This window comes from Panthera tigris, chromosome C1, assembly GCF_018350195.1.
Source record: "Panthera tigris isolate Pti1 chromosome C1, P.tigris_Pti1_mat1.1, whole genome shotgun sequence".
Classification (NCBI taxonomy): domain Eukaryota; kingdom Metazoa; phylum Chordata; class Mammalia; order Carnivora; family Felidae; genus Panthera; species Panthera tigris.
The window spans coordinates 87,075,999-87,088,991 of NC_056667.1; the positions used below are offsets into that span (position 1 = coordinate 87,075,999).

Sequence of the window (12,993 nt, forward strand, 5' to 3'; positions counted from 1 at the left end):
GTAGGGCTCTGTGCTGAAAGCTCAGAGCCTGGAGCCTGCTTTGGATTCTGTGTCTCCCTCTTTCTCTGCCCCGCCCCCACTCACGCTCTGTCTCTCTCTCAAAAATAATAAATAAACATTAAAAAAACTTAATAATTAAACCATTAAGTTATGCAATTGTTTGTTAGACAGTATTATTGTAGTAGAAAATTCAAACGGAGACATTTGAGTAATTAAAGAAAGATGAACCTGGCAGCAATTGTAGTATGGATTAGCTTATTTGTGTGAGTATATAGAAAGTAGAGGCAGGCAATTAGAATAAAGAGTAAAAGTTAGGAAATTGATCTAAGAAGGAGCTTAGACTAGGATACTAATATAGTAAGGGTGTCATTAAAAACATTTTGAGGAGAAAAATGGCAAACTTTGTGAATTAAAAAAATGAGAGGGAAGAATTAAGGAATTTTATTTGACTTTCTGCCAAATACTTAGATAAACTTTTGCCATTTACTTTAAAAATAGTTCTAAAGTGATTTTCTATGACTCAAAGGAGAACTTGCCTTAAGCTATTTCTTTCATCAGCTTGTCAAAATACATCGAGTCATTTTGGGTTTCTAAGAATGGGAAATTAAGACACATTCTATAAAATATATGGCCACTGTTTAACGTTTCACGAAAAGAAAGTCTGCTGGGAATGATTGGTTTAAAATATAAACACCAAAGATATCCTGCATCTTGGGAGAGCAGTTTGGCTTTTTGTTATGGTAAGAGCTAAGAGGCTGCATGAGAAAATTGAGGTCTTTCCCTTACTAAGATTTCCACATGCTCCAGTTCCAGAGCATGTCAAAGATAAAGCAAGATTAAACAGTTTGCTGCCCAGCTGCCAAAGTCATAATGCTTCTTTATGCTTGTCTTCTAATCTACATCTTTGTTTCAAAGGATGTGAGATCCTAAGAGGAAGAAATCTTTTAAAACAAGCATAGGAAGCAAACCCCTATATATAACAACAATGAAGACATGAATTACTTGTTTTTAATGGCTCATGGTAGTAGTAAGTGAAGATAAAATTTTGAATATTTGATACTTTTATGGTCATGAATATATATCAAGGATGGACGAATGACAATGTTCGTTTATTCAAAAACTTCTCATCAGATGATTATTTAACTTTATTTTTTATAGGTCTATATTAATGTAGGTAATGTAACCTTTCCTTCCCTGAATTTCCTTAGAAAATTATATTTTGCTCATAAAGAACTCCTCTCAGACAAAGCATTCATTAAGAGACAAGACATTAAGTTTAGGTAAAAATTAGTGAGTGGAGAGGAAAAGATAAAGTGGAAATGTCTCCCTTTGGTTCTTTAGTTCCTGGGATTCTTTGAAAATCTACATCTGTACATCAGCTTTCCTTTTTTCCACCTAAGCGTTGCTCAATGACAACAACGTGGAGACCTCAGGAATCCTAGTGCTTCAGATGATAATGCAAATGAGGCATACACATGTGCATCACTGTGAAGGATTCTTGCTGAGAAGCCTTAAAATCCTTAGTAACGGATGCCAGTGTACAGTATGAATCCAGCACTGAGTCTGCCTCCATGTGCCCTAGTTGAATGAAGTCACTGGAATTAGCTTGAAGATCTTCCGTTTTTAACGTATGGTGTTTATTTCATAATTCATCTTTCCTTTTTGTTACGAATGACCATTTTATGTGGAAATTACTAATTGCCATGCCTTTTGTTGAAGACAGAACCAGAGTATCTGTGCAGATTTTCCCCAATATATGATGATTAAAAAGAAGAAACACAGAGCAGAAGCTACATTTATCTCCAACATAGGAAAGATCATCTATCTCATTTGATGCTTTCTAGACTTTTCAAGTTTTAATTTAGAAATAAATTAGGAACATCTCACGTCATTAAATCTTCTAACGCTGAATTAAATAACCTTATCATTCAATCTATAAATGTACTATTACCTTTTTAAAAAATCAACTCCCTAACTGTATTCATTTAGATTTTTTCCATCTTTCCAATGATATTGGATACAGTATTGCAGTGAACATGCCTTTAGGCAAAATCTTGATACATGTAACAGGATCATGACATTTAACTTATATGGTAATATCAAGTCACAGTATACCTAGACATGTGAGAACAAAGTGAACCACTGTGGCCAGAGCTCAGCCGTCTGGGTCTCCCTGTGCTCAGGTCTTGCATAATGTGGCTCTTTAATGTAAACTTATCCAAAGATGAGTGTAAAAAAAATAGGGAAGCATCCCAGATGGTCTTGCTCAACAATTTAAGGTGTTTGACCTTTATAGTCTTGACCAGTATTTTCAAGAGTAAATAATTTATCAGCTTATTGGATACAACTGATATTTTCTGAGATGAAATATAATACCATAAAATGGAATATTACAAATCAGGGTGGATCAATATGAGTATGCAAGATGTTATTTCAGTTTTATGTGAGGTGCTTGTGGATAAAAGAAAGAGAGAGAAGAGAGAGGTTGTAAATGTATTTTTCATGTGTAGTAAAACAAAAGAGAAAGACAATGCTGTATTTAATGGAAAACCACTGAGGAATTTTGTAAATGAGAGTAATCTGTCTGCATTTGTACTTCACATAAAGAAGTTTTTTTTTTTTCTCAGTACAGAAGTTAGATTTTGGGGATAATGATGGCTGGAAATAGGAAATTATATAGCAAGCTACTAAATTTTGTGGTGAAAAAAATCACTACCCAAACTTAGGCAGTAGTAACGAAGATGAAAGGGATCCACAGGTGTGAATGGTATTTAGGAAGGAGAATTAACAGAAATAGATCACTGACCAGCAGAACAGCAAGCAATTCATGATGACTCTGAATGTTTTGGCCCAGGTGACTATGTGAACAGAAATGTCATTAACTGAGATTAGGAGCACAGGAAAGGGAGCCAGTTTTGACAAAAAGCTGTCATTTCTGTGAAAATACACATTGGATTTGATGAATAGTCCATTCTTTATGGTATGAAAAGTTTCAATATGACGCAGAGGATGAGTTCAGCTGTGCTGGACTGAAGAGTAAATGGTGGATAAGAAAGTGGAAGCAGTGTTTATAATCCACCTATAAAAAGTTCCACCTCCAAATGCAGGCAACAGAGAGCATATAGATATGATTTCTTCCTTCGTGTATTTACATATTTAAATATATATTGAGTGCCTACAATGCCCTAATCTTTTTACAGCTAGATGATATTTTTTCATATAAATTATATATAATTATTTCCCAGACTTCCCATGTATTTGGTTATTCCTTATGCCCCAATTTTTACTTATGAAAATTTCAACATCAGAAGACACAGCTATATAATAAGTTTTAGCAGTTGATATCTCTATAAATGTATGTGTTCTGTAGTTGATAATGTACATGAACTGTTATTTATATAGGAGATGGGTACTTGCTTGTAGTGTTGTAAGCACATATTGTTGAAGCAATCACAAGTTATTTTCATATGTACTCTGCAATAGTATATGAGATACGAGAGGAGATACAAAGCCAATTGATAGGGTTGGGCCAGATATCATTTATTTCACTGGGATCCATCAGCTCTTCAGATTTTATAAATATAACTTTTCTTTTCTCTGATTTTATAATATATGTTCTTAAAGGCTAGCCAAGTATAGTTTAGATGTATCCGGTGAATGGCTCTAGAATATCTTTAAATGGTAAACTATAGTAATTTCTTCTTTAAAATTGTTTTATACTTGTCCCTTCCTTTTAAGTCATGCAGGTATTTTTACTGTAATCTAAATCTGTATTATTGCCCACTTAAATTTTGGGAACTGCCTTATGGCACTTGTTCCTATTGTCTGACTCAACTTCTAGATCCATCCAGCATAGAATGATCCAAAATATGACTTTTATTATGACTTTATCTTACTCAACAACCAGCATTCATTCTTTATTATCTACTGCATAATATCTAGACTCTTTTGTATGAATTTCAAGTCTTTATAACCCTACCCTAAATATAGGACTTGGCATTGTACCATTCCACTGGGATTTTATCAGACTCCTTGTCTCTTCATGTTTCACACTCACATGTGCCTCTGGAATTCTCTCCATGAAGTGTTCTTCCTTCTCTCACTCACCCACACCCATCTGGACTCCAAAACATTTTGTAGACCTACCGTCTTTCTCATGAAGCACACTTACAAATTAACATTTATTATTCCTTCAGTTCTCCACACATCTGTAGAGTCAGAACCTTGATAATAAACTGTTATTTTAGATGTGGTGTTTTATTTCTTTTATTAAACTGTAAATGAGGATACAGTGTAGACCCATTATGACATAATTCTTTTGTAAAGTTGATGGTAGAAACCTAGCCTCATCATGGTGCTAAATCATATACTTGCTCATTGATCAATTAATAATTAGATGATTATCAAGATTTCTGGTATCAGTATTCCATGGTTCAAAACCACTTGACTGTATCTTTAGAAAATACCTACTTAAAAAATTTACCCCCTTACCTGTACTTAGCTATCTCCCTCCTACCTTGTCATGTTCCTCCTTCCCTCTCCCACTCTCTTCCTGCAGTGGGGGTTGAAAGGCCAGGAGTGATGGATGGCAGGGTCTGGGAAGTTGGGAAGTCCCCTGCACAGAGGGAAAAAAAAATCTGATGAGACTTTCAACTATTTCACCAAAAATATAAAATAAAATATTAACTTACCTAGTCATATTGATTTTCTACTTTTAGTTAAATACTTAATACCTTTAGGGTTTTTGTTGTTGTTATCAGTGGTTTTCTTTTTCCACTCATTTTTCTCAGTAGTGATGGAAAAATCTCTATAGCTATGTGGAAATAACTAGGTAATAATTTATCTAACATGTACTTCTTTCTATATAGCTAATAAATTTTATTCACATAAAAATACAATTCAAGATTTTTTTTTATTAGCATGAAATTGTCAAATTGGTTTCCATACAACACCCAGTACTCATCTCAACAGGTGCCCTCCTCAGTGCCCATCACCCATCCTCCCCTCCCTCCCACCCCCCATCAACCCTCAGTTTATTCTCAGTTTTTAAGAGTCTCTTATGCTTTAGCTCCCTCCCTCTCCAGCTTTTTTTTTTCCTTCCCCTCCCCCATGTTCTTCTGCTAAGTTTCTCAGGATCCACATAAGAGTAAAAACATATGGTATCTGTCTTCCTCTGTATGACTTATTTCACTTGGCATAACACTCTCCAGTTCCATCCACATTGCTACAAAAGACCATATTTCATTCTTTCTCATTGCCAAGTAGTATTCCATTGTGTAGATAAACCACAATTTCTTCATCCAAGATTTTTAAAATACATTTTACCTTACAGAATATTAGCTATGATAACTGTTACTCAGTAATTTCATTTTCCTGAAATAGATAAGATGCCAAAACTCATATTTTCAAAGAATTGGTTACACAGACCTTTCTACTATGTTGATGTGGGGACCTGTAAATCTGTCTCTTTCTTAGGGGACTTGTTCATTTTATTTAATTCAGTCTGGCCTTTCCAGTGTTGAACATAGAAGTGTATGCCACTTCAGGGGAAAATTTCTTTGTGTGTTTCCCTCAGTGAGCCAAAAAATAACATTTTATTTATACCAGAGACCCTAAGTGATGGCAAATTAAGGTAGTAGACTCTTTAGCTTACTTTGTGCCCTTGGTTGTCACTAGAATAAGATCTACTACTAGGACATATGGTTTTTATCTTCCAAATGTGTCCATTATGGAAAAAAGCCTACTTCTTTATTTCTTTGTAGACATATATAGGTCATTTAAAAATGGGAATGTATTCAGTATATTTGTGCAACTTCCTGTAAATAGTATTATAGGTAGAAATGCCATCATCGGATAATTATAAAATAAGTCCTGGTTTTGTAACACAAAACATTTCTGAAGTTATCTCAACTTATATTTTTAGAAAGAAAGAGTTAACAGTGGTTCTGTAGCTCTTTTCTACCTCTGTTTTGATACTGAACAATCTCCTTATAAATATAGACCATGGATTTACTAGAGAGAAAATAAATGAGAAATCTGGAAGACTTGCTATGTGCCAATTACTGAACCCGGAATCTTCTAGCAGGATATACTTCTGCAAGGTTTTCAATTGTAAATAATCCTGCCATCTGTGGATCTCTGGGCGGCAGGTATATGAAGAATTATTAGTTATATGACCATTATACCAATACGAGATTAGAAATGGGTAAAATTTGAGAGACTCTAAAGCCTACTAAACTCATCCTTCTGGAGAGCAAAACATATAGTGGTAAAAGAGGATTTGAGAAGCTGTGTCTGATGAATGTGCAGTTCCTGGGTCTTTACAAGGCTTATGCTGCTGCTCCTGTTTTGTTTCCTTTGTGACTCATTTGTAAAAAGCTTGGATTTCATGGCATCCTACTTGGCAATCTGGGCCTCTGCGATCATGCAATTTGTATAATGTTTTTTTTTACATTTTTTAAATTAAATCTTTATGAAAGTTCTGCAGTGTAAGTGCATATGCTAATGGTTATGTTTTAGAAAGGAACTTACGCTAGGGTGGTGATAGTAACTGTAGGAAATCTAGAGCAGTAGCAACAATCCATTTAGCTGATGGTGTGCTAGGCCCTTAATTAATTCACTTATTTCACAGTTGCTCAGCATACAGAGGACTGTGCTTCTGGATCTTTCTCTTTCATGGACCCCATCTAAGCCCTTGAGAGATTGGCTAGAAATATGTTCTCATGGTCTTATAATTGGTATGATTTGCCCAAGTAGTATTCTTTAACTATGATCTCTTAGGAGTATTGTCTTTCCACTCCAATTTCTCTTTGGCATTTTTTTCTTGTGTTGGGTGGTAAGGAAGAAGCCAGGAAGGAGGAAATTCAATTAGAGATTCATTTATTTAGAGCTTATTGAATAGGTTTACATGGTTGGGGTATAATTATACAGCTTTCGGTTAATATTCATGTATAGTTAATGCCAGTAATCCTGGTATAGGAATGGCTTTCTGGAATAATCCTATCACCTACTGTGTTGTAACAAAAAGTGTGAGGACAGAGTTTTCATGGCATGCATGTATCTTATGGTGCCCAGAGCCTGAAATCTATTGGTAGTGGAGAGAAAACAAGGTATAAAATGTGCAGAATCAGAAGCTAGCTTGTGGAAAATTCTCACAGATTTGTAGTGCACATATGAAATAAATGTATAGAGATTTTCTTAAATTAAAAAAAAAAACCTAAGGGCACCCTAGGTGGCTACCTAGGTAGATAGTCAGGTGAGTATCTAACTTTGGCTCGGGTCATGAGCTTGCAGTTTGTGAGTTTGAGCCCTGCATTGGGGTTTGTGCTGACAGTTGAGTTCCTGTCGCCTGCTTCCGATTCTGTGTCTCTCACTCACTCTCTCTGCTCCTCCCCCACTCTCTCTCTGTCTCAAAAATAAACATTAAAAAAATTTTTTAATAAAAAAAATAACCTAAAAATTTTTAAATACTTACCAGTAACAAGATGTGAAATGGAAAGAAATAGCTCTAAGCTATTGATAATAAAAGTCATTTTTTAAGTTAGAGAAACATTCTTTCTATCGGAAATTAAATTAGAAAATTCTCATATGAAGAGGCGTTCAGAGATTGAAGCCAAAACATAAAGACATAGAATAAAAGTATTACAAAAGTAGTTAATGAAAACATTGATTTTTTTTTTCCATGTGGATTTTGTGATACTTTTGGTATGGGTCCATTTTTTAAGTTAATAAATTGTTGCAATACTTTTTTCATTCAAAATAGTAACTTCCGTAATGTTTTTTTGTATTTGTTATTTTGTATTTATTTTTAAAGAGTTATGCCAAATTTCATGTGCATCCACTCATGCCAGGTTCCATCCAAGATGAATATTATTCTCCATAGTTTATCCATACTTGGGCCAAGAGTAGAATGTCATATTATATGCTTTTTCCCTTCCACTGAATTTCTTTTTGTTCAGATTAAATCGACTATAAAGGAGAGAAAAAACTCCAACGCTATGTGGAAGGCCATATCCAGATGTCAAGGCACAGAAAAGGATAGGGGATTCAGTTATTTATTCATTAATTCTACTGAGTGCCAAATTTGAGCCTGTTTCATTTAAATGGACAAATAGTGCAGCTTCCCCAATGCATGTCAATATGCAAAATATTCTCTCCTATTGCCATATATTCATTAAATTGCCTGATGTATAGAGTTTCTCTTGATAAACATCATTACATATTACATATTATACATTTTGTGTATAATTTAGAGGCTGTATTTCAAACAAAAGATCTGGAAATATTTGTAGTGCTGACATTATGAACATATGTTTGAGACTTTGCAAAATGTTTAATTATGAAAAATATCTTTCTGAAATTTTAAGTATAACCTACCTTAATTTTGTAAACAGAGTATTACTATGGGGTGTTTTTATTTTTGACATGTGGAGAATTTTAAACATTTGATCTCTGAAGGTTAATATTTGTTTCCAGAAGTGTAAAACTATTCTAATCTGTACGGTCAAGAAACAGAATCAAAACCTTTTCTGCAAGAGAGAGTAATTTGGAACCTATTTAAGAAAGAGAGTGACTAATCCAGGTAGACAAGACTTGAGTTTATTTATACGATTCATATCTCCCTTCTTTAAAGGACATTTACAAACTTGATTTCAAAAATAAAAGAATTTCTGAATGACAAGTGTTCATGTTTTAATTTCAATATTACAGGTATGCTCTTTTGTGATAAATTATCAGTTGAAAATGTTCCAGTGAAATCTGGTATCAATTAATTTAACACTTCATATAAGAAATAAAACATTTATTTTCAAGTCTTACATATATTACTTAAAATAGATACAAAGTTCAATTTGTAATTTTTAAATTTTATTGCTATATCAAGCTACCTGGAAGAAAATACCTTAGTGGGGGAAAAAAAAGGTTTTGATTGTTTTAATAAGTATGACTTTTAAAACAAGCACTGTTAGTAACAATCCACCCATATGTTATTTAGGAATTAGGCAGGTCAAATAATGTATATTATTTTGAAAGAAAAGGAATAGTAATTGTTGGATAGGTGCAGGAAAATAATATCTGAAGACTATAATATGCAGCTTGGAATCAAATTCAAGAAGTTGACTGATTAGAAATTATAACAATGAACAAATTCATAAATAATTGCTTAGTTCCCATCTTTTAATATTAATCTGCATGATTGAAGCACACTGAAACAATGAGATAAGGTTGTAAAAAAATTGTACATCTGATTGATGGAAGCATTGCTTTGTTAAAATAGCTTCTTATACATATTTTCCTGTCCAAAAATATAAACTTGCTTATTTTCCATATATACAAGTATCCTGTGAAATTCTGGACTCTGAAAAGAAGAAGGTTGAGGTGTAGCACTGAATAAAGCATTAAAATGCAATGGTATTTTTGGCTGAAATTCAGCAAAGTTACTGTCAGTAGAGAAGAGTTGATCCAAGTGTGCTTCCAAGAATCTTCTAGGTTTTTGCCCCTATGAGAAATTTGTTGGCGACATCAAATAATTGAACTCTTCAACATCAATATATACAAAGGCATTTTATTTTTAATCAACGAAAGGGACTTAGAGTCATCAGAAATTTCAACTTTATTTTTTCATAATACATATATTTATTGCCATGATAGTTCTGCAATTGTCATAAAATTAGAGTCAGATGGAATTCAGAGACACGTGCAAGTTTTGGAAATGGACACATAGATAACAGTATAGAACTGTACATAAAATAATTACAATTTATTAAACATACTTTTAGCACATCCTTGATGGATGGGAATGAGCACCATATCTTTTATGAATATATATTGTTCTGTTTTTTTTTTCCTACAGCACCAAAGAAATCCAAATAGGAAAGGGAGAGATGAAAATTGGGAATCAAGAATAAGGCCTGTTTCCATCTCAGCCACACTATCTTATATTTTATGATTTTCGAAGCTTTTGTCATGTGATTCTGCCCCCACAAGGGCATCGGGATTTCTAATCGGTACGTATATACTCAGCAAGTTGTTTTCTATACCATCCTTATTCAAAACTTGCATGTGGCATAAAATGGCTTGGTGGCACCAAGATATTTTTTCTGTTGATTTCAGATGTTCTTTGTCCTAATCTTAGCCAAGAAAACAAACAGGACCAACTTCAAATCCAAATTTCTGATTCTGATCACCAAAGTCATTGATCATTACATCAACGATAGGTACTTGATCAATTTTCGGTGTATTGATTTCAATCACAGTTTTTTCATAGCCTTTTCTGGACTGTAAAATTAAGCAGAAAGAAAAATTTATACAATCATTTCATGCTTTTAACATATATGCTTTTTTTTCCTTAGCCTCTGAATGGAGGCAGGAGGGTAAGAAAGAAGAGAGTAAGAAGCAGATTTGCCATTATCTATGTTGTAATTAACTCTTGTTATCACTGATGTCATTTGTAGTTTTAAATTTTGAACGTTGACAGCTGCATTTAATATTTAGCTGTTACCACTCAACTATAATATTTGGATACACTGCATAGATGAAGAGAATCTTACTGAATTGATAAATACAGTTTAATATGAAAACTGATGTTAGTATTGGGTTAGACTCCTACATAAGAATATATTCTTACCATTATAATCATACAATATATGCATATATATACATGTGTGTGTGTCCATAAATATATGTCAAGGTTTCTTAAGAAAAATTTAAATACATTATAGAAATTATAGTACATAAGGTCAAAAGTCAAAGCATTTCTGCTGCTATATATTAATTTTATGAATGATTATCAGTACACTACTATTGGGAAATCCAAACACTTGCTACTTTTAATATACTTTCTTTTCTTTTATCTGTGGGTATCATACTCACTTTGTTGAAGGCATGGACCTATTTATTTATAATTGTGACCTCCCTTTAGTCATCAGCTAAACCAAGTTTTTTTAGTGTGCTTTCTGTATCATTTTCTTAAATGGAACTCCCATTGTGTGAAAAGGATGGTTCCAGAGGATAGAAATCACAAAAATGATAGTAACTGCCTAACCTGGCATAACACAGTCCCAACAGACAAGCCCTTATGGACAAAATACAGGGGTAAGTATTAGCTATGGTGTAAATGGTATAATGCTGATTCCTTTGTCATTTTAGAATCATGGATGAAGGAAGCAAATGAAATAAAGTTTTTTATTATTTTTATTTCAAGAATGACTAGATATAATAGTATTCAAATATCAGGAATAATTCCATACAAATAGCATATGATCTAAGATTACCTTCTGTTATGGCTTTTAAATATGTGCCTATATGTAATTTTCAGAGTTTGTGTGTATGTATGTGAATATTAGTGGCTTCTAAATATATTTCAATATGCCAGTGTTAAGCATCAGATCTTAAAAACAACAGACATCCATTTCATGAGAGACTCCTGACTTAGGGCCAAGCTGAGATGGTTGCACACAGCCTCTCACCCTGTGAAAGAAGGCAAGTGATTATACTCACCGCACAGCCATCATATAGTGCTTTGATGAAAGGGTTGTTGTCATAGGACATCTCCTCATCATTGGATCCCAAGAACCGCAGTGCTTTGTCATAACTTCCTGATGACACATCATACCAGGCTGCTGACTGATGACAGGTGTAGGTGAAATTTTGCCGAGCAGAGGCAGTCAGCAGTTTCAGGAATGTCATTTGCACCATATTAATGGAATTTCCTTCAACATCTAAATAGGAAAGCTGGGAATAAAAGAATAAAAAGACAGACATAGGTTCTTTTACTTTTTTATGTTATAAAAGAATAAAATCACTGTCGACAGTGAACTGTGATCCCAGAAGCATGTGGATGAATCAACTGTCCCATTTTCACTTAGGGAATGAAAGTGGGCAAGGAGGGTCATAAGACCCAGGGACAGGATTCTATGAAATCACTATTGTACTCCCACCTGAGTTACTATGAGCACTGCTTATCTTTGAAAAATATTCACTTTATTTCAATGCTTCATTTTCCTAACATTAAAAATTTCCAAAAGAAAAGCTTTTGTTTCCAAAAGATCTTTCATTATGTTTGTGTATCTTTTTATTTATTTGTTTTATTTTTTTAAAGTTTATTTATTTGAGAAAGATGGAGAGCGCACATGCATGAGCGGGAGAGGGCCAGAGAGAGAGGGAGAGAGAATCCTAAGCGGACTCTGCACTGTCAGTACAGTACCTGAAGCAGGGCTCCAAGCATGAACCTGTGAGATCATGACCTGAGGTGAGATCAAGAGTCAGAGGCTTAACTGACACCCAGTCGCCTCTGTGTATATTTTTAAATTATAGAATTGCAAAATAGTGAAACAATTAGAACTGAGGAATCTCAGTGCAATGGAAAATTACCTATTTTTGTGTTTTTATTTCACCTACTCCTTTAAAAATTTCATAGTATAGCCACTAGACCCAAAGTTTTAAACATGTTTCTGCATTTTTTGACGCCATAGTTTTCTAAGATGTTTGTCTTCTATTTCCAGCACAGATCTGCCTGTTTGTTCGTTCTTAGACAATGTACGTATTCATCACTGTGTCACCAGCACCAAGCATAATGCCCAAGACAACGCAAAAGAATATATGGTGAGTCAGTAAATACTTATTTTACATTTAGGGCAGGAAAGTAGTTTTAACTAAAAATTATTAAAATCCTTTATTAAATTCATAAATGGTTTTATTGGGTAAAATTGAAAGACTGGCGTCAGCTGCACATAGATATTTTTAAAAAATTGAGTAGGAAATTTACCTAGACTATGGATTAATGTAAAGGTAATTATCTATGGCTTGCTTCTTTTGTTGAATTTACTTAATCCTTACTGATTAACAGCTCAGATAATGAGAAGCCTTGTTCAGTTGAAGGAAAAAAAAAAACTTGGGAAATGAACAGTAAGGTAAACAAACCAAAACAACAAAAAATAACACCACACACACAGTTCTGTGTTATGTATTTTTAAATTCTACACAGGTAAGAATGTC

General features: G+C 33.8%; 1 protein-coding gene across 2 annotated transcripts in view; it reads right to left on the minus strand.

Annotated features, from left to right (window-relative positions):
- Nucleotides 1-8,894: 8,894 nt before the first annotated feature.
- The window catches only part of COL11A1 (collagen type XI alpha 1 chain), a 224,562-nt gene continuing 220,463 nt past the window's right edge, over nt 8,895-12,993 (minus strand). For both annotated transcript variants that reach the window (XM_042998029.1, XM_042998028.1), the window contains 2 exons: nt 11,497-11,730; nt 8,895-10,275 (listed from right to left, as the gene is read on the minus strand). In XM_042998029.1, the coding sequence (XP_042853963.1) occupies nt 10,129-10,275; nt 11,497-11,730 (381 nt within the window). In that variant the 3' untranslated portion in view covers nt 8,895-10,128. The remainder of the gene's footprint in view (nt 10,276-11,496; nt 11,731-12,993) is intronic.